The 20,426-nt window shown below is 56.8% G+C and overlaps 9 protein-coding genes across 9 annotated transcripts; 4 read left to right on the forward strand and 5 right to left on the reverse strand.

The window, feature by feature from the left end:
* Window positions 1-1,328: 1,328 nt before the first annotated feature.
* Window positions 1,329-5,950, reverse strand: MSY001_0266 (uncharacterized protein; the record flags this gene model as incomplete). The annotated part of the gene is made up of 6 exons (XM_018884842.1): window positions 1,329-2,114; window positions 2,650-2,716; window positions 3,258-3,390; window positions 3,549-3,631; window positions 3,722-3,891; window positions 3,986-5,950. The coding sequence occupies 6 exons, from the start codon at window positions 5,948-5,950 to the stop codon at window positions 1,329-1,331; spliced, it is 3,204 nt and encodes a 1,067-aa protein (XP_018738908.1).
* Window positions 5,951-6,255: 305 nt separating this feature from the next.
* MSY001_0267 (uncharacterized protein) lies at window positions 6,256-8,523 on the forward strand (the record flags this gene model as incomplete). Its single annotated transcript, XM_018884853.1, is given in 2 exon segments — window positions 6,256-6,304; window positions 6,320-8,523. The coding sequence occupies 2 exon segments, from the start codon at window positions 6,256-6,258 to the stop codon at window positions 8,521-8,523; spliced, it is 2,253 nt and encodes a 750-aa protein (XP_018738909.1).
* A 31-nt stretch (window positions 8,524-8,554) lies between these two features.
* Window positions 8,555-10,920, reverse strand: MSY001_0268 (uncharacterized protein; the record flags this gene model as incomplete). The annotated part of the gene is made up of 4 exons (XM_018884864.1): window positions 8,555-8,624; window positions 8,695-8,850; window positions 8,877-10,878; window positions 10,902-10,920. 4 exons carry the CDS (start codon window positions 10,918-10,920, stop codon window positions 8,555-8,557), a joined length of 2,247 nt encoding a protein of 748 aa, XP_018738910.1.
* A 69-nt stretch (window positions 10,921-10,989) lies between these two features.
* MSY001_0269 (uncharacterized protein) lies at window positions 10,990-12,768 on the forward strand (the record flags this gene model as incomplete). Its single annotated transcript, XM_018884875.1, has 1 exon — window positions 10,990-12,768. The coding sequence occupies one exon, from the start codon at window positions 10,990-10,992 to the stop codon at window positions 12,766-12,768; it is 1,779 nt and encodes a 592-aa protein (XP_018738911.1).
* Window positions 12,769-12,779: 11 nt separating this feature from the next.
* Window positions 12,780-13,402, reverse strand: MSY001_0270 (uncharacterized protein; the record flags this gene model as incomplete). The annotated part of the gene is made up of 2 exons (XM_018884887.1): window positions 12,780-13,158; window positions 13,182-13,402. The coding sequence occupies 2 exons, from the start codon at window positions 13,400-13,402 to the stop codon at window positions 12,780-12,782; spliced, it is 600 nt and encodes a 199-aa protein (XP_018738912.1).
* Window positions 13,403-13,443: 41 nt separating this feature from the next.
* On the forward strand, window positions 13,444-14,265 carry MSY001_0271 (uncharacterized protein; the record flags this gene model as incomplete). The annotated part of the gene is made up of 1 exon (XM_018884898.1): window positions 13,444-14,265. The coding sequence occupies one exon, from the start codon at window positions 13,444-13,446 to the stop codon at window positions 14,263-14,265; it is 822 nt and encodes a 273-aa protein (XP_018738913.1).
* Window position 14,266: 1 nt separating this feature from the next.
* MSY001_0272 (uncharacterized protein) lies at window positions 14,267-17,141 on the reverse strand (the record flags this gene model as incomplete). Its single annotated transcript, XM_018884909.1, has 3 exons — window positions 14,267-15,691; window positions 15,772-16,557; window positions 16,620-17,141. 3 exons carry the CDS (start codon window positions 17,139-17,141, stop codon window positions 14,267-14,269), a joined length of 2,733 nt encoding a protein of 910 aa, XP_018738914.1.
* A 50-nt stretch (window positions 17,142-17,191) lies between these two features.
* On the reverse strand, window positions 17,192-17,893 carry MSY001_0273 (uncharacterized protein; the record flags this gene model as incomplete). The annotated part of the gene is made up of 2 exons (XM_018884920.1): window positions 17,192-17,469; window positions 17,500-17,893. 2 exons carry the CDS (start codon window positions 17,891-17,893, stop codon window positions 17,192-17,194), a joined length of 672 nt encoding a protein of 223 aa, XP_018738915.1.
* Window positions 17,894-18,507: 614 nt separating this feature from the next.
* Window positions 18,508-20,423, forward strand: MSY001_0274 (uncharacterized protein; the record flags this gene model as incomplete). Its single annotated transcript, XM_018884931.1, has 2 exons — window positions 18,508-19,240; window positions 19,264-20,423. 2 exons carry the CDS (start codon window positions 18,508-18,510, stop codon window positions 20,421-20,423), a joined length of 1,893 nt encoding a protein of 630 aa, XP_018738916.1.
* Between the last annotated feature and the right edge of the window lie 3 nt (window positions 20,424-20,426).

Consider the following 20,426-nt stretch of genomic DNA (forward strand, 5'->3'; position numbering starts at 1 on the left):
CTACTGCCATCTGACTAACATTTCTCGGCATCAGTACCTTGATCATGCAGCCAGATTTCAAAATGGTATGTCAAGCATGCGTCTGTGCTGTGGTGTGGGGTTAAGCTCGTCCGAGATGTGGCCTTGAAGCTGCATATATTTACCTCTTCGCCACCTCCGCGTCACAGTGCTCACTCGTATCTTGATCTAACGCACTAGAATACACCCGCATTACACGTGGCCGAGGAGCAACAGCGTGCCTTATTCATAGACCCTTATGTCCTTTCCTATGGTCACATAGCTCCACAATTCGCATTTGCAAATCAGCATGCGCCTTTTTCTAACGTGGCTCCGTTCGAGGTTATGGCACGAAATGTAGCTCCCAATGCATCCATTACTCCTATTGCTTCGGACATATTCACACCTATTCGATCAATTGTCTCCCAATCTGTTTATCCTGCCAAAATCCCTATGACAATGCCGTATCCTAGATTTCCGGTGAATACATTTATGTCATTTCCTGTCCATCCTTCATTCCTACACCTATACCCATGGCACTGCCTTCGCCTAAGCCACTAAAGCGTCGCTCTGGTCGTCCACGAAAATATGCTATTTTAAGTAAAACTTTTGATGATACTCCAATGGAACGCACTGAGCCATTACGATCACAACTGATACCACCAAAGCATTCATAATCTGCATGGCAAATCTTTTTAACGGAAGAACTCCAACAAATAACAGCTGAAGCGTCTACAGAACGACTTAATGTTGCGCTACTGACCAAAGAGGTTGGTTGTCGATATACAAACTTGACGGTTGAACGGAAGCAGGGATATATCAAGCGGAGTCTTATGGGGATAGAAAAATATTTGCGAGATCTTGCAACATGGCAGGCTACACTGACACCAGAAGACATCCGCAAACAAAACCTTTTTCGAACTGCGCAGAGACGACTTGGTAAATCGAGACGGGGAAACATGCGAGATCCCAAAGCTCCTAAGAGGCCTCCAACAGCTTATTTCTTGTATCTGCAGAGCCTGCGCGCGAATGCCGCTAGTATAAAAGATATCCTGCAAGGCGAGCGGAAAACATCAAAACAAAGTGTTCTTGCAGCCGAAAATTGGCGAAGCCTTACCGACACAAAGAACCTTTTTTTGAGCGAGCCGAACTTGAAAAATCGGAATATGATCATCGGCGTCGCGAATATGAACGTGCAATGAATGATGAATCGAGTTGTATTGCTGGGGTAAATTGATTGGAACTACAGCCAAGTGAGGCAAATTCGAGATAATGACAATCATATAACGATGTCGAATTTATGTCACTTGAACTATAAGCATCTATCTTCTTCAGACGATACTCTCGAGTTCCTTGGCGAAATGCAAGTTAGTGGTTATGGTAGAGCGCATGGGAATCTTTTCCTCAGAGTCTGCAGTACCATCGAAGTTCTTATTTCTAAATTCCACCGTCTGATTTGTAGGATTGACATGCCAACCACGCTCCTTTGCGAACTCGAGAACTTCGGGTAAGGCATCAAAGAACAAAAGTGTTGCCACGTCATTGAGAGGCAACGTATCATAGGCGCGTTCTTCGCATGAAGCGATTTCGTGACGAATCGTTACCATCAAAATGTCGACGAAAAATCTGTATTCATCGAGCGGAACATTATCACGCTCGCGCCACACATTGGAATAGGAGCCTTCCATGAGCCACCGTTCCAACAATACAGGGTGTTGAATATATGGCGAATCGCGAACTAGTTCCATAGGAAGTGATTCCAATGCAATATGGAAAGATGCAATAGAATTAGCAGCTAGATCACGAAGCAATGACAGCCCCACAATGGGCTCGTAGTTGCTGGACCGCGGTAATACATCTGCCAAATCCAAGTAGAATGGTTTCAACTGGCTCCAGTATCGGTCAAACTTGTCCATGTCCTTCATGCGAATACTCCATAGAGCACCAATTTCCAGAACATCCCGTGCCAACACAAGAGCATCAATGTTGGCAGCTGCGTCAATGGCTTGTGGATATAGAAGATCATGCGTAGTTAGCAGAACTTTCAGGTTCGCGAGTTCCGCTTCGACATTTTTCAGGGCCTTTTCATCATTTTCTTTAGTTCCAGCACTTTGAAACTGTTTGATTAAGGCTGAATGCGCTTCTTTGAGCGCCACATCAACCGCCATCGTGGCTCTTGAGACAGGATCGTTAACTCGACGCGTAACTATCACGTGCTATGGAGGGTACTTCTCATGGTGGGACGCAAGACACTAACGCATTATCTAGAACGGTCGTGCCTACATGACCTATGTCCAAGATACGGGGTGCAACTGAGGCGATACGTATCTTAAAGCAAGTAGAATCATGTTGGCCTGCGAATCCTTACCGTATGTACCCTCCATGGTAATGTAGTGCAAATGCTTGCAACCCCTCTGCGAAGGTGCATTGTAACCCATGCAACATTACCAAAAGGTAAGAGGCAAAGTCTAATCCAGATTTCATGCTTCAGATTAAGCCTGTGATCATTCCAGCCACAATAGATGCACCTGAATCGTTGGTGATGCTTCCCGATGGACTGTTGCATCCACGCTTTGCTCCAAAGAAACTCGGCATGGGTGTGTGGGTGACTGCGCATGCATTTGTGATTGAACAACTTTACAGAAAACGTACGTGTTCGGTTTTGATACAGAAAACCATCGCATTCTTGCCCCTGACGCGGTTCTGTCGCCCAACTTGTCTGCAATGATAACGTACCAATTACAGCAGAGAGTGGTGCAAGAGGCCGAATTGTTGTTTGCTCGTTCAAGTTCGGGTGCATTGAATGATAGTTCAACACATGGTCAGAGTGCCACCTTGACTGACTGCGATATTGGAAGTGCACGCAAATGGAATAATAAGTTGGTCCATGTGCCACACTATTGCATGAATCGACTGATGCCTGACGGAGCCCTCCGCGCCGATCTTAGGGGTTGGATACAGCGTAACTGTTCGAAAGGGCACGGGTGGACGGATAACAACGGCATTGTGCAGCTGCAGCAACATAGGCACACGACAGCAATGGCTATTGCACTTTGGCGCCTGGCAACATGGATCGATTCGATGGCATCCACAAATGTACTTTAGCAGCGGTACTGCCGCTCATATATATAAACTAAGAGTACGCGTCCTATAAAGACTGCTTACTTCTTGACGTAGTGGTTGTAGATAAAGTAAGCGGCAACAGCGGCGATAGCGACAATCACAATCAAAGGACTGTCTCATCAGCAGAATATACGTACGGAGAGCCACCAGGGTTGGCCCCCATCATGTCCGAGGCCTTCTTGCCACTCTTGGGCATATTCTCGGGGTCAGCCAGATCGCCGATGAAGAAAGTCTTCAGCGTCTCACGGGCATCCTCAGAGTGGCCCACGTCTTCGAAAGGCTCAGTGGCGTCCTTGCAGGCCTCCGTGAGAAGCACCTCATCACCACCAGGGTGCTACATGTTAGCACATCCACATGAACACAAGCTTACCTCAGTCAAGAACTTGGTCACGTCATAGACTGAGAGTCAGAATCATTATGGAACATACCCTTGTTGTCGATGACAATCCAGAGGCTCTCCTCGGTCTTGTGCTCGCAAACCTCGGCGAAGGTGATCTGACGCGACGCCATACTGCTTAGTACGGAGGATAGGAGTTGCCCAAGGCCTGTAGGGTCATGCACTCGGTGAACGGTGCTGACTCGGCCGAGAATAGGACTTTACCTAAGACGTGTCTCGCAAAGAACATGAGAAAAAAGTGCATTCTGATAGGGCATTCTTACATGCAATGTCACGCGGGCCAACCCATCTACAGCTTTGCTGTCAGGCTCGAGGCGTCCGTGCCCTGTGGAGATGCGTCGCTGGAGGCCGGCGGCGAGACCTGGCTGTCGCTGCTATTATGGAATAGAATGACGCTGAGGGTTAGTACGTCAATAGGAGGAAACCTACTTTACAGTGATCTGAATATGTCAGTAAACTTATACATACGTCGTCGCGGTATCGGCGTGACTCGGGGCTTGGAATGGCAAGAAGGCCAGCTACACGTTCCCGTGCAGCTCCGCCCAGAGCGTTGCGAACTAGGTGCGTGCTGAGATTGTCATCTTCGAATGTGAAAGCAGGCATATGATTAGGCGACTTGAGCAGTGGATGGTGGGGGACAATCCGCTCTGCAGATCCCGGCGCTGAAGAACTGGAGCTCTCTAAGGAAGCCAGCGACTGTCCCGCTTGCATGTCTGCGCCCTTAGAGGGCTCGAAGCACATACGCTGCAGGTCTGCAGCACGAACTGAGCCACGCATGCCAGCAAGATGGCCTGCAACAAGACTCACGGCTTCCTCATTGGACATGAGATCCCAAAGTCCATCGCTTGCCATAATAATAAAGCGCAACTCACGCGATGGAGCATTCGAGCTACTGTCATAGTTTGAAGAACCTTCCACAGTGCTGTCCATCTTTCCCGGGATACGGCGCCACTCAACCACAGGCTCTGCTGTGACGTAAGGGGGCGTTTTAAGTCCACGCGGAGGCATGCGGACACGGCCTTGTGGGAGGAACGCCTCGGCAATGCGCTTTTGAGTGCCTTCATCCCACTTGTATCGTGCATCGCCAAAAGCACGAGTAGGTTCAAGTCCTCCAAGTACTCGACCACGTTGAATGACATAGGGTGCCTCTTCAATAGGATGTTCCCGCTGAATGCGTTTGACCTCGTCTTGGTTTCGACCTGTCTGGTCAACGCTCAAAGCTTCCACTTCCCATCGCCCAGAGCGCTCATTCCAGTAGCCAGCCACTGCCCGCGAATCACCCGTAGACGCCACGTACAGATCCCAACGAGCACTATCCACATACACCATGAGGGCGCAGCTTCCACTCAATGCGGGCAAGATGTTCTCATAGGCTGTGCTTTGAGACACTGTCGAAAATGGTGTGGATTTGGGATTTCCAATTGTGGATGGCCAAATGCTGTGTGCAAGGGCCGACAGGGAGTTTGTGTCGTCCCTTGTCTTGCTCTTCGGAAGACTCGCCAAATTCAGTTCGTACTGTTTCAGTAGCTCCAGCGGAGTGGTAATAATTTCCTTATCCAGACCGCGAAATCCCTTCGTAAGTGCGCGCTTAACAATCTCCGGGTTTCCGTCCAAAGCATGAGCCGCAAGCCAGTGGCTTTCACGGGTAGTATTACCTCCAAACAGAGTGCGCCAGATCGAGGAGGTCATCGAGATTTGGGAGCGTGCCATTTGCGCATACTCACCTGTCTCTTTGAAAACCTTGTCTAACTCTAGGGCAACAAAGGCAATGAGCTTTCGCGAGAGCACAGTGGATGTATAGTCTCCGCCATGGCCATCCATGACTGTAAAGAAACACAAATCACCGCGAATAGGGGTGTCCTTGTTCGCAGTATGATGCGCTGACTTTCGCTGCTCGTATATACCACGATCGCGCTCCACAATCACCTCAGCATGCTTGTCCTCGATGGGAAAATTGCTTGCGATTGTGTTGGTGTCATACCGTGCCACGAGACATGCGCCAGGAGGTCGATCTACGCATGTGCTCCTTTCATTCTCACGAAGACGAGCGTTTACTTGCTCAGCCGTAAGTGGGGTAATGACTTTGTATGGTGGATGTGCAGGGTCTTTTGAGCGAGAGGGGATAGTAAATGAAGATGATCTCCCAGATAGGCTAAAGTTCCGCACAGGAGTATCAGTTCCAGAAGTGCGGGAGCGCATATTACTCCAGTAATACCAAGTACCAAAGGCAGCTGCCGATCCTGCTACGCCCACGATGACCCACTCGGTGCGGCGCTGGCGGTAATAGGCATCCGTCGAGCTATTCTGCGGTGACGTTCGGCCGGAGGCAGCGACACGAGCACTGGATTGTCGTGCGGTGCTTCCGCACGTATGTATTCTGCGTACGACACTGTTGATGCCGGCACGGTGATGCAGCGTCAGGCTTGACGGCATCGACAATTATGACGGCTTGCGCGACAGCAAACAAGCTGGTCAAAGCTCGCTCCGTGGAGCCCGACCCTTCCTGAGATTACATAAGCAACACACTCAGTCTTGTGTCAAGCACTGCCGCTCCGCTCTCAGCTAGCATGGCAGGCTTCTTCAGCTCCGACCGTGTGAACAGCGCGGATGTCCGCAGTCTATATGGAGGCGGTTCATCTAGGCCGAATAACTCCTACAACGTCCCCATTTCCGGCGGGAGCGCGCGAACTGTCCCTCCGCCCCCGTCATCCCAGCGTGTGCCACCACCGCGTATACCGATGGGCAACGTGCCGGCGGCCCCTGTGGCGTCCCCAGCTGCAACGCCGAGTATGCAGGGGGCAGCGTCGCATCATGCTGAGATTCGTCAGCCGCATATGTTCCGTGTTGTCAAGTCTCCTCAGTCTCTCAATACGACCAACTGTGTCATCCTCAACCCCCAAGAATGGGGAAGCACACGCTACGTGCTTGTCTCTGGACGCTACGCCTTCACAGCACGACCAGACAATACGGGCACCATTGCACCTGGTAGTATCGGTACCGCGTTGTTGCAGCGGCAATGGGCGCGCCTTAGCGCGGAAGGCCACGACGTGGTTGTCGAAGCATTTGAGCCGACAGCACTTGGTAACGGTATTTACCTGGGAGCGATCGATATCGAGCTGGACTTTTTGAGCCGAAGTCAGCTGCCCACGGCGCCTTTCAGTGCGGATGAGATGCAGGATATTTTCCTTCGTGTATTCAATGCGCATATCCTCTCCAATGACCAGATCCTCGTTTTTGAGTTCCATGGCCAAAACCTCAAGGCGACTGTGCGCGGCGTTAACTCGGTGGATACCTCTGCAGTACACCATATGGGCATTGTCATGGCACAAACGCAGCTTAACTTTTTCGAGGCTCCGGGTAGCGCACTTCAGATCAAAGCTAGTGGCAAGCGCGCTCGGCCTAACGCCATTTTGCAACCCAACTTTAAATTTGAGGACATGGGCATTGGCGGCCTGGATACAGAGTTTAGTGCTATCTTCCGCCGTGCCTTTGCGTCACGAATTTTCCCGCCGGACCTGGTGGAAAAGCTAGGCATCCAACATGTAAAGGGAATTCTACTCTATGGTCCGCCTGGTACGGGTAAAACTTTGATGGCCCGTCAGATCGGAAAAATGTTAAATGCTCGCGAACCCAAAGTGGTGAACGGCCCCGAAATTCTGAGCAAGTACGTGGGTGCGAGTGAGGAGAATATCCGCAAGCTCTTTGCAGAGGCCGAGGCCGAGTTCAAGAGCAAGGGCGACGAATCTGGTCTGCATATTATCATCTTCGATGAGCTGGATGCCATATGTCGGCAGCGTGGGACCACGGGTGGTGGCACGGGGGTCGGTGATTCTGTGGTCAACCAGCTGCTATCCAAAATGGATGGTGTGGACCAGCTGAACAATATTTTGATCATTGGTATGACCAACCGTTTGGATATGATTGATGAAGCGCTGCTGCGCCCTGGTCGTCTTGAAGTTCATATGGAGATCAACTTACCAGACGAAAGGGGGCGTCTGCAGATCATCAACATTCAAACTTCCAAGATGCGCACGAATGGGGTGATGGACAGAGATGTCAGTTTAAGCGAGTTGGCAGGGCTAACTAAGAACTTCAGTGGTGCTGAGATCGCCGGTCTCGTAAAGAGCGCTACGTCTTTTGCCTTCAATCGCCATGTCAAGGTGGGGACCATGGCCGGTATCTCGGACGATGTGTCAAACATGCGCGTCAACCGCGAGGACTTTTTGTGCGCGCTCGAAGAAGTGAAGCCTGCATTTGGTGTGGCTGAGGAAGAGCTGCAGCAGGTGGTGGGCAATGGTATTATGCACTTTGCTCCTCATATTGACAGCATTTTGCGCGATGGTCAACTCCGTGTTGAGCAAGTCCGCACGAGCCAGCGCACATCGCTGGTCACAGCCCTTCTGCATGGCCCTGCTGGCTCAGGAAAGACAGCGCTGGCAGCCACAATCGCTATGGCATCTGAGTTTCCCTTCATCAAGCTGGTGGCCCCCGAGAATATGGTTGGTATGAACGAGGCTGCTAAAATCTCCTACCTGAACAAGGTGTTCCTTGACTCGTACAAGAGTCCGTTGAGCATTATTGTGGTCGACAGCATAGAAAAGATTGTCGAGTGGGTACCCATTGGGCCACGGTTCTCCAACCCGGTGTTGCAGGCGCTAGCGGTGCTTTTGGGGAAGCAGCCACCAAAGGATCGTCGCCTATTGGTACTCGCGACGACGTCCAACAAGGCCATGCTCAATGACATGGACCTGGCGGACGCCTTCCTCGCGGATATCCGCGTGCCAAACATTTCGTCTCTGCGCAGTGTGGACCATGTACTTCGCGAGACACAATTGTTCTCGACGGGGGAAGACCACGCGCGTTGTCTTCAGCTGCTTGCCAGCGCCGGTCTCGGCACAGAGGGCCGGATCAACATTGGCATCAAGAAATTGCTGTCGGAGATTGAGATGGCGCGACTGGATGATGATCCAGCGGACAAATTAACGGCTGCACTTAATTTCCTATGAACGAAGGCACATTGAGGCCATTACGCGTGCGTCAAGCGACGTGCATGACCCGCACTGGAGCGAGGCTGAGTGGAGCCTGGTGCCAGCGAAGCGCGCGTAGGCTTCCGGAGCTGTGCGCGCTTAGCCAGCTGAACGTCGTTCTCAAAGGCCACGACAATTGATTGGTCGGACCCGTAGGTGTAATCGTCGCGAACGACAGTACCCGCATAACGCTTAAGCACATACGCATATGGATTGCCCTTCTTAACGGAATCGAACGACCACGATACAACATAGTTGCCAGTCGACGTAACAATCGACGTCTCCGAGTCCGAGCCGGTGTTGAAACTGCATGTGAGGGAGTGGATACATACTGCGCAGGTGTGAAATGGACCTCTGACTCCATGTATGCAACGTGATGAGGGCGCAGCTGTAGCCGGCGTGGGAGTGGACGCGCATCAGCCGGAAAGCTTCGGTCAAAGCCGAGGCTGCCCTGGTATCGGCCATCCTGGATAAGTGTGTCAATGAGCAGCAGGTATGTCCGGCACGTGGCAATGACCCAGCGGCCGTCTGACGAAACATCGACGCCGAGAATGGGGTCGCCTAAAGCAGGCAGCGCCGTCTTGGCATTCTTTCCGATCTGATCAAACAACCGCAGGTCACCCTTATTAGAGGCGACGGCCAAGCGGCCTTTTGCATCGGTAGCAGCGGCGCTGAAGTCGTTCTTGCTGGTGTACTGCTTGAACTGCGAATCAACGAGCTTCTCGCCGGCGAGACGCGGATCGATCCGAAAGATGCCATTGCGGGAGGTGCCGACGAAAGTCTTTTCGGCAGACATCTGAGCATACTTTGATGAAGGCAGAAAGTTGGTCACAGGCACATCCTCGTGCACCTTCCATTCCTCTACAACCTTGCCATACTCCAGGTCCATGCGGTACAGTGCATGTTGGTTGGACGGGTCCATAAGGACCATCGCCGAGTCCTGGTCATGAAGCATCACGCGCTTCGGCTGGAACGACTTGCCCTTGGGGGTGCTGATCCGGTTGATGGCCGTGGCGAACTCAAGGCGGTCGTCATCGGTGTGCTTGAACACGCCAATCTTGTCTCCACGCACCACAAAGGCTCGGTCCGACTTGTAGCCCACGGCCAGCGCCGAATTAGCCTCGCCACCCGAGTCAGGGGCCACCGGTGGGTCATCTGCCTGCGTCTCAGACTCCACATAGGCCTCATCGTCGTCCTCGTCCATGGGATCCAACTCAGCTTCCACGGCATCGGCATCGTCGTCATCACTGAGTGCGGATGTGTGGCGAGGCGACAACAGCGTGTGAGGGTGTGACTCGCCCTCCTCGTCTGTCATAGCGACATCCTGCTCATACGCCTGCTCAATGTACTGCTTCTCCACGTCTGACGCTTTGCCCCACTTTTCTTCGTGTAGGGTTTCCCAAATGAGGTGGGAGAACTGCTCCTGGAACGCAAGGTATGCTGTCTTCTCACCGAATCGCAGCAGCCACGAATATACATGGTGTTGCTCGTCATAGTAGTTCCATACAGCACTGAGGTTCTCAAGTGAAAAGTTCATGTTCATACGTGAGTCTAGACCCTGACTCAGCCATGGTGCCTCGGCGCCATCTACCACCATCCAGTAGAGAAAACGGCCCGCTTCAGCGACCTTGGCAGTGACATTTTTTTCCTGACGCATGAATAGCCCGCTCGCCTGGTCGTAGAGATACAGATCGGCGGTAGCCGTCAGCACAATCTCGGGCTCGTCAGACCCTGTCACCGTCTGCAGACTGTCAGCGGCAGGCACCTTAGGGTACATTTTCCCGGGTGTACGCGCAGTAGGAGGAGCGGCCATGGGCTTCGGTGCCACGTCTTCTTGTGCGGCCGACGAAGCAGACTCAGAGCCGCGGTACTTGATGGCTTCTAAGTCGTCGTCCGTGGCCTCCTCATGACTGCGGCCGGTCTTGCGCTCCCAGGCACACTGCAGGAACGTAACTTCAAATACAGATCGCGTAACTGCGTTGGAGTGCTGCGCATCCACGACATATTCAAGCAGCTCGTTCTCGTCCCTTTGAAGGTCGTGCCATACAAATGTGGGGTCCGGGCCACGCGTGCTGGTACGGAGCCCCAGTGCTTCGTCAATAAGAAAGGACCGCTCATCATCTAGAGCATCGTGTGTACTTTCATTCGCGTCCGCACGCGAAATTACCAGTTCGTAGTTTCGCGGCGTGGACGTGCGACGAATGGTGGCGAGGGCATTCACGAACACGCATACCCGCGTCTCCTGGTCTCCCCGCCTCTGTACGCGGTACAATGAGCCCTTAGGAATCTGGATTAGTTCTATATTGTGCTGATCACTCCATATTTTTCCAAACACTGTGTAAGTGCACGACACATACAGCTCTTAAGCATGAACATGGTGGAGTGGGGCCAACGGTGCAGATCACATCACGTGCAAGCGAAAAGCGCTGCTGTCTCCTTTTTACCATGGCGACTTTCCCGCTGCCTCGTGTTGCCTCTACATCGGATGCATGGGGACCGCCTGCAGGTGCCAGCGCCGCACTAGCTCTTCCTGAAGAGTTCCAACAGATCCCCTTTACTCCCTTTTCGAAATCTGAGCGCATTGGCCGCATTGCCGATTGGAACACCGGTGGCGCCGCGGCGGAGGACCGCGCGACGACTGCGCCTGGCCGTGGTGCGCGCAGCTCGCGCAGTGCACCTGCGCCTGCGTATGCCTCCGGTACACCGTCCAACACGTTCACCTATTTCCACGGTGAGGATGAGTCGAGCTTCAGCGTGGTGGATAACGGCCGCTCTGCCGCTGCGCGTCGCACGACAGCCAGTGCTACAGCACGCAGTGGCCGCGGGTCAGCCCCTGTGGGTCGCACCGCAGCTGCGACTGGACGCACTGGTGCGGGTGCTGCGACGGCGCGTGGCGTGCGCGGTGCGCGCGCGCCTGCCAATGCGCGCACGACGCGCCGCCCTGGCTGGCGCGACTGGGAGCGCACGCAGCGCAAGCCGCGTGAGGCCTCGATCACTGTTGGCCCTGACTGGGAGCAACTCAGCGAGCTTGACTTCCTGCGCATGTCGAAACTGCGACTGGACGTCGAGGCACCGCAGGAAGTGGCGTCGTACGGCACGCTGTACCAGTACGACCGCATGTACGACCGCGTAAGTGTGAAGTTTGAGCGTCCCTTGCAGCCGCGTGACCGTGTGCACTACAGCCCCACGACGTCTGAGGACCCTGTCATCCAAGAGGTAGCGTCGAGTGACAAGAAGGCGCAGGTGTACATCACTGACGCGATTCTTGCGCTGCTGATGTGCGCGCCACGCTCGGTGTACCCATGGGACATTGTGATCACCAAGACAGAGGACGGTGAGCTGTTCTTTGACAAGCGCGCGAACAGTGCCTTTGACTTTTTGACGGTTAACGAGAATGCGTCGGAGCCGCCAATGGAGCTGAACGATCCGGCGAATGGCTCCGCACCGGAGACAAATGTGCGTGCTAAGATCAATACCCCTGGGGCGCTGAGTCTGGAAGCGACGTTTGTGAATGAAAACTTTGGATTCCAGGTGTGCGACGAGGCCAAGACGTATGCGTTTGAAAACCCAAATCCTTTCCACACGGGCGAGAATGCAGAGGAGGGCAAGCTGGCGAGCTGTGGCTACCGCTACCGCCGCTTCAACCTGAGCACTGACGAAGACGACCCGGTGGAGATGCTCGTGCGTACCGAGCTGAATGCGTTTGTCGGTGGTGCGGACAAGAAGGCGGCTCCGCAGCTGATTACGATTCGCACACTCAACGAGTTTGACCCGCGTGCGCCGGGCGCGGGTGGTGCCCCTGACTGGCGCTCGCGCCTGGATCAGAGCCGTGGAGCGGTCGTGGCTACGGAGATGAAGAACAACTCGTTCAAGCTTGCACGTTTCACAGTGCAGAGCATCTTGGCCGGCGCTGACAACATGAAACTCGGCTACATTTCGCGCTCGAACCCGCTTGACCCGTACCGCCACACAATTCTCGGCACGTCGTGGTTCAAACCGCGGGACCTTGCTGCGCAGATGGCCTACAACCTCACGAATGGCTGGGGCATTGTGCGCACGATCATTGACCTTGCGCGCGCGCAGCCGGCCGGCCGCTTTGTGTTGGCCAAGGACCCGAATAAGCAGATTGTGCGTTTCTTCCGTGTCCCTTGGAACTTTGAGCAGGAGGAGGAAGAGGAGGAGCCCGAGGAGGAGCCCGAGGAGGACATGATCGACGAGGAGTAGCCATAGTGGATTTAGGATCGACCCTTCATGGACCGGTACTGTGCGATGACGCGCTGGCGCTCTTCGTCAAGGATGCGCTGGCGCGCAGCGGACGGCTTGGGACGCTGCGCAAGCGCTTCGACCAGCGCGGGCGCCTTGCGTTTCAGCCGCTCCTTGGGACGCGCCGTGATTGTGGGCGGCGCCTGTGCGACATCGTGGAGAGAGCGCGACTGGCTTGCACGTTCAAAGTCAGCTGCCTCCTCGGCGGCACGGGCGGCCTGTGGATCTGCTGCCCGTTTTTTCGCCTTGAGGAGTTCACGTCGACGCTGTCGCTTCTTTTGATTTGACTCCGAGCGCAGCTCAGCGCGCATTGTCCGATTCAGGTCACCTGCAAATGCCTGCTCAACACGTCTACGGTCAGCCAGAGTACCTACTCGTTAAAGTCACGCAGCTTCTCGCCTGGTCGGATCTGCAGCGGCGCCTCGGTGCGCTGGGGCGGCTCGTCCGCCTTTGACCGCGGTGGCGGCGGCCGAAAGAGCGCGAGTGCCTTGCGTGGCGTATCGTCGCGTGCGCGCTTGGGTCCAGGGGGCAGGTCATGTCCCAGCGCCTCGCGCTGCGTCTGCCGCACCGAGAGCTTGGCTCGCTTGCGAGGCATGGTCCTGGGGCAAGCTTGGTCCGCACCTCCACCTCTTGCTCATGGACGAGCTGGGCGAGGCGCCGGTGCTGCAGCTCCTGCAGGCCCCAGGCACATACCTTGTGAAGCAGGGCGCCGAGGCCAAGGTGTATCGCACGATTCTATGGGACGACGAGGCGATGCTCACGTTCCCTGGTGGACGCACGGAGGCGCGTCCAGCCCGAGCTGAATCGGTGCTCATCAAGCACCGCTTCTTCAAGCGATACCGACACCCAGCACTGTCCAAGAGCATCACGGCGCAGCGGACTATTTCGGAAGCGCGCTCGCTTGTGCGAAGCGCGCGCAGTGGTGTGCATGTGCCGCGCCTCGTCTTGGTCGATGAGACGCGCGGCGTTCTCGGCATGGAATGGATCGACGGCTTGAGTGTGCGCCAGTGGCTGGGCGGCGTCCCGGAAGACGGCGAGAAGGAGGTGGACGTGTGTCCCAGTGAGGACGCCCAGCTGCAGGTCATGATCCGCATCGGTGAACAGCTGGCGCAAATGCACTGTGCCGATGTGATCCACGGCGACCTCACGACGAGCAACATGATTCTCCGTCCAGATGGGCAGATTGTCCTGATTGACTTTGGGCTCGCATCCGTCTCGAGCTTCTGGGAAGACAAGGCCGTGGACCTGTACGTGCTTGAGCGCGCATTTGCGTCGACGCATCCTGCGTCGGAGCCGCTCTTTCACCGTGTCTTGGAGAGCTATGCTGCGTACACGACAGAGCATACACGCGGTACCAAGACCAAGGGCGAGCTACATGTCGATGGCGCCTGGCCGCACATTTATGCGCGCCTACAGGAAGTACGCCTTCGGGGGCGGAAACGCAGCATGGTAGGCTAACCTATGGCGCGCGCGCCACTATGTAGGTGGAAAAGGAGTGCGTAGAGAACACCTTTTCGCCTGGCTGGACCGTGTGGAACTTGCGGCGACGGCGCTCTTCCCGCTCGGTACGGAGGAACATGGCCGCAAAACCGTCGTCGTCTCCATCGTCCATGTCGCTACCCTCCGACGCCGAATCGTCGCGATCAATGTCGTTGCGTGGCAGCACAAGAATGCGCACGCTGGCAAATCCGGCCTCTTCCATAGCCTCGGTCAGCTCGCGCAGCGACCAGATCCGGAAATCGTACGAAAATACGTCGCGCAGCCACGAGTGGTCGCGGAAACGGAAGCTGAGGCTCATACGGAATCGATTCGTCGCGTAGTCGATCGGTCCATCTTCGCGCCAGTATTCAAAGCCGCCGTGCGTATCACCGGTGCGAACAAGCTTGAGATGCCCACGCGGCCACTCGGCGCGCGTGCCGCGTTGCTCGGGCGTGGGCCCAGGCAGCACCTGCAAATCGTCGCCGCCTGTGCTCGGCCGCAAGACCACCTGCTCGGCGCCGTCTTGAGCGCGGCGGAAGCCCGGCTCGTCCCGGAACTTAGCCCACAGGCGATCCTGGTCCTCGTACGTCTCTCCCGTTGGAGGACCGCCAAACATGTCAGTAATAAACACGCCTGTCTTGGGTCGGAGGCTCGCCACGACGCCTCGCAAGTACCGCAAGAGCGTCGCGCGGTCGTGGAAGTAAGCCATGGCATAGTTTAGCGAGGCCACAATGTCAGGCGCTTCGAGCGGCGCGCGCCCTTCAACGGGCTGTACCGGCAGGTCCAGTACATCGCTGTGCAGCAGCACAAGCCTAGGCTCCGTGGAAGCAGCCCCAGCGTCCCGCGCAGTCCGCTGCTGGCGCTTGGCCCGACGGCGGTCGAGACGCGCGGTTGCTTGACCCTCTGCCCACGTTGAGACGTACCCTGGCGTTTCGGGGACAGCGGCCGGCTTCGCAGCGGGTGCAGGCAGCTCCACGGTATGGGGCCCATGCGCGTAAGACGGGCTTTGCAGCAGTTGCACCTTGTTGCCGCCAAGCTTGGCCTGGGTATCTCGAAGTGCGTCCAAGTCAATATCGACACCCTGTGAGCGATTCTCTGGACGCAGCGCCAGCCATGTGCTAGCAATAATTGCTGCGCGTAAGTGATAGAACGTACCTGTCGAGCAGAAATCTTCGCGAAGGACGACCGCGTCTACACGATCCGAGTCTTCTTCTTGTGCGTTCGTGTAAAGCCCATCTAAGTTCACACACTCTATCATGGGCTCCTGGACGGCCTCCTCATAGCACCGCAGCACATCGGCCGTAGCAGCCAGCGGGGCAGAGCCGTCAACGGCGCCGCCATAGCCCTGGTGTCTGGCTTCGTGGGACATGTGGAGAAGGCAGCCGTCAGCTACGGGGTATCTACGCTAGCCACGTCCTGGAAGAAGGCGTGCTGGAGCAGTCGCTGCGCTGTCCACCGCCTCGTACAGTCTAGATACAGACACACACTGGCCAGATGCACGACGTGCTGCACCTGCTGGCGGTACTCGGTTGGGTCGGGGTGGTCGGGAGGCGGTTCAAACAGCGCTGGGCGGATCTGCTGGATGAGCTCGGGGATGCGGCGGCCGGGGTGATCGACCGTGGGGAGATTGCACGCAAACGTGCGATTGTGTAGCATGGCGCACTGCTCCATGCGCCGCTGTCCAAAGATGGTGGCCAGCTCCAGCAACGCCTCCGTATCGTCGTTCGAATTGAACAGAGGGAAGCGCCGCAGCAGGAACGAGAGGAGAATGATACCCGCCGACCAGATATCAATCGCTGGTGTCTGATCTGGGCACTTGAACAGCACCTCGGGCGCACGAAAGCCACGCGTGCCTGCGCGGTTCGCGCGCACGCTGGGCCGTGGGTCGTTGCGTAGGTACCCAACACGGTCGGGCGGGCCCATCGGCTGACCGCGCACGATGTACTTGTTGCCGTCATCAGCGCGAGAGAGCGCGCCCCCAGGAAGCAAATGCGAGCTGTGTGTCGCTTGGTTGATGCACTGCTCGCCATGAGGATGCTCGGCCGTCGGGAGAGTGTGGTGGCACTTGCCGTGCCATTCTGACGCCTCGAGCCGCTCAGCTAGCCCAAAGTCGCACAGCGTGCCATAGCCCGTGCGCGGATCATATAAAAAGTTGGCCGGCTTCACGTCACGGTGCACGATGCCTTGCTTGTGCATCGCATGTAGCGCGGAGAAGAGGCAGTAAAAGTAGCAGGGCAGATCTGAGAGCGGCATAATCCGATAGTAGTCCTGCTGTCAGTAGTGCAACATACGCGAAACTCCGTGTGCCGGCTGTACGGCATCACAGCAATCACCTGGTCGGCCGACCGGAAGGCGGTGATGAGATAGGACAGGTACGGCTGGCCTCGGAGGGACTCCATGATCTCCAGCTCGTTCAGGATGCGCGCGGTGCTCGATGTCACGTAAATGCGCTTAAGCGCCACGTACACGGTCGGCCGCCGCGATACACGGGCCGCGATCTTGGGCGTGCTGCTCTTGAACCAGTCCTGGTTCGAATACGCGTAGTGGTGCAGATCGATCGCCTTGTATACCGACGAGAACGTGCCTTCACCCAGCTTGTCTACAATTTCGTACTGCTGCATCCCATCGATGCTGTGCTGGATCGCGCTGATCTCCTCCTCGACGCGTGCGGCTGTCTCCTCGTCGCGCCCAGCCGCGAGATCATCGGAGCTATCGTCGGAGCTTTCCTCAAAGTACATTTGTATCGAGTCCTGTGCGGAATCTGTCGTATCGAGTAGGACACCATGCTTCTCCGTGCCATCTGGCGGCGGCGAGTACACCGTCATCAGCGCCCCGTCCAGCGCACGCTCTCGCATCGCGCGCAATAGCGCGCCGCCGCTCGCGCCGCCGTCTGTTATTCACGTGACTATGTAGCACGGCCCTTCGTCTCGGCGACCCACGTCCGCTCGGCAGACGAGCCCTTGGGGAAGACATACAAGTCGATGATGCCGTCGCGCATCACAATGCCGTCGCGGTCCTCCAACTGGCCAGCAGCACCAGGCTGCGCGCCTTGGTCCAGTAGTGTGCGTAGCGAGAGCTTGTGGCCCACGCGCAGGAGGCGTCCCTTGCGCGTGCGCGCAATCACCGAGAGTTGCGACGACACATACTCGCCCTGCGGATCCCAAGGGAGTGAGCCACGAGCCTCTGGAGGGAACATGACATCCAGATGCATACCGATCGGTGTGTCCTCGTGGTACTCCGATATGAGATCGGATGTATTGTGCTGGGGGTACAGTAGCATCACTGGGAACACGAGCGGCGTGCGGATGGGGTCAGGGGCCTTCCACGGCTCAGAAGCACCGATCAGGGGTATCTCCAGCGACGAGTACGATGGGCGCGCCTCGGGATCAAAGTGTGCGGGCGTCGGGTTGTCCGGCGGATCGTCGCTCTTCGTCACCCACAGGCCACGCGCAACGAAGGCGACTTGGAGGGCCTCGTTCTCAAGCGTTGTGCGCCGCTGGCGCTCCTCGCGCTCCTTTTCGCGGCGCTCCAGCTGTGCCAAGCGCTCCAGGGCCAGTGCACGCAGTCGTTCGAACTCGGAGTTCGATAGATCAAGGTCCTTGGCCATATCGCAGCAGCCCAGCGTATCTTTCACGCGGTCAAGCGCAAGGAACGCTTTCGCAGCACGGTAGAGAGCCTTAACGGAGCGTGCATTCAGCACAAGCGCCGCGCGCGTTGCATGCAGAGCACGTCCATAGTTTTCTGAGTCAGTGGCTGCCACATACTCAACTCGAGGTCGCAGGCGGCCGCATTGAGCAAAAGCGTCTCTTTGAGCTTGGCATCCTCCGGCTTTGCCTCAAGGCCCTGTCGGTAAAACCCAAGTGCCTCCTTGTATCTTTTTGCGCGGAAGTACTCGTTGCCCTGGTTCTTAAAGTTCTCCGCTGCCTCTGGACATCAGTCGAAACAGCCTACCGTCGGGGTGCCCTTCAAACGCGAGCGACTGCAGCGCCTCGAGCGCCGTGTTCCCCTCCTCCTTCGGCAGGTCGCGCATGAAGAGGGGGACCGAATCAAACTCCTTCATCGTCTCATTGAGCGTCTTGGACGGCGCCGGTGCCGGTCTGGCGTGAGTGGCGCGCACGTACTGGGGATCTGCAGACATGGCAGCGCAGCAGGTTGATGCAGGTGGAGGTATGGACGCGCGGCCCCTGCGCCTGCCGCCGGCGACCGGCCGTCGGATACACCATGGGCTGTGTGGCGTCGCGCACCAGGCCCGAGCTGGATGAAAAGCGCGCACTGCTGGAGCAGTATGCATCTGGGGTGTCTGTGTGTGCAAAGCCCGTTGACACGACGCAGCGCCTCGCGCAGCTGCGTCACGTCATGCGCGCGTGTGGCGTCGACGCGTATGTGATTGGAACCGAGGACGCACATGCGTCTGAGTACGCGGCGCCATGCGACCAGCGCCTTCCATTTATTACGGGGTTCACAGGGAGCACGGCCACGGCCGTAGTGTGTCTCGACGCTGCCCACTTCTTTACGGATGGGCGGTACCATGTGCAGGCATCCGAGCAGCTGGATGTCAATTGGACGCTGCACAGGGTCGGCGAGCCGGACGTCCAGCCATGGACCTCGTGGATCACCGAGCTCCCGCACGGCATGCATGTTGGTATGGATGCGGCACTCGTTCCTCACACGCTTGCTGTGCGCCTGCGGGCCGCGCTGCAATCACAGCACAAGACGCTGGTGTGCCCCGAGCTGAATTTGGTCGATGAGGTGTGGGGTGCCGAGCGGCCACCGCCCACTCTTACGCCTGTCTACGAGCATTCGATGGAGTATGCTGGCGTTGATGCAGCGTCAAAGATTCGCGACCTGCGGCAGTGGCTAGCAGACCACCACGAAGACGCAGCGTATGTGCTGTCCGCGCTCGACGAAGTGGCATGGCTGCTCAACCTGCGCGGCGCGTCAATTCCTTGCAATCGTACGTGATGCAGCTAACCGCAGCCGTGTTTCCCGCCTACGTGATCGTTACGGCTGACGACGTTGCCATGTTTGTGGATGAGCGCCTTTTGACGCACTCTGTGCGTCTGTACTTAGCCGCGATGGGCGTCTCGCTGCACGCATACGAACACATTATGACATGGCTGCGCGATACCCCGCTATCGAAGATCCTCGTCGATGAGCGTGCGTCGCATGCGCTTGTGCATGCGGCCGGCGAGAACCGCGTCGTGGTGCAGCCAGCCGCTAGCCCCGTGGCCCTAGCCAAGGCGTGCAAGAATGAAGTCGAGCAGGCCGGCCTGCGCCATGCCTACCTGCGCGACGGCGCTGCATGGGTCAAGTGGGCTGCATGGCTCGAGGAGGCGATGCGCCGCGGTGCGACCATCACCGAGCGCCAAGCAGCAGACGAGTTGGCGCGCCTGCGGGCAGCTGATCCGCTGTTTGCAGGGATGCAAGCGTACGATGCGATTAGCGCAGCTGGCCCAAATGCTGCGCTTCCCCATTACGAGACGCCGACTACGCATTCGCGTGTATTGGACCGCGAGACACCGTACCTGAACGATTCTGGCCCGCAATACCATGATGGAACGATTGATACAACACGCACCATGCACTTTGGGCGCCCGAGCGCCGAGCAGAAACGTGCCTACACGCGCGTGCTGCAAGGGCACATTGCCCTGGCGTGTGCCCGTTTCCCTGCGGGAACGACGGGCGCGCAGCTCGATATGCTAGCGCGTCAGCCACTGTACCAGGATGGGTACAACTATATGCACGGCACGGGGCACGGCGTCGGCTCGTTCTTAGCGGTGCACGAGGGCCCACATGGACTGTCCTCGTCGTCAGGTGGCGCCACAGTGCCAGTGCCACTACAGGAGGGCATGGCGCTAAGCAACGAGCCGGGCTTTTACGAAGTGGGCCACTTTGGCATCCGTATCGAGTCAGTCGTGCTAGTGCGCCGCGCCACGACGCACCGCGACTTCCAAGGCCCGTGGCTAGAGCTCGAGACACTCACGCGCGTACCGATTTCAACTCGACTCGTCGATCAGCGTCTGCTGAGCCCGATGGAAGCGCAGTGGCTCCGCGCCTACAACCGGCAGTGTCGCGACGAGCTGCTGCCTCTCGTGCGAGGCGATCGACGCGCTGAGAAATGGCTTCGGTGGCAATAGTAA

This window comes from Malassezia sympodialis, genomic scaffold (genome assembly GCF_000349305.1).
Source record: "Malassezia sympodialis ATCC 42132 genomic scaffold, msy_sf_1, whole genome shotgun sequence".
NCBI lineage: Eukaryota > Fungi > Basidiomycota > Malasseziomycetes > Malasseziales > Malasseziaceae > Malassezia > Malassezia sympodialis.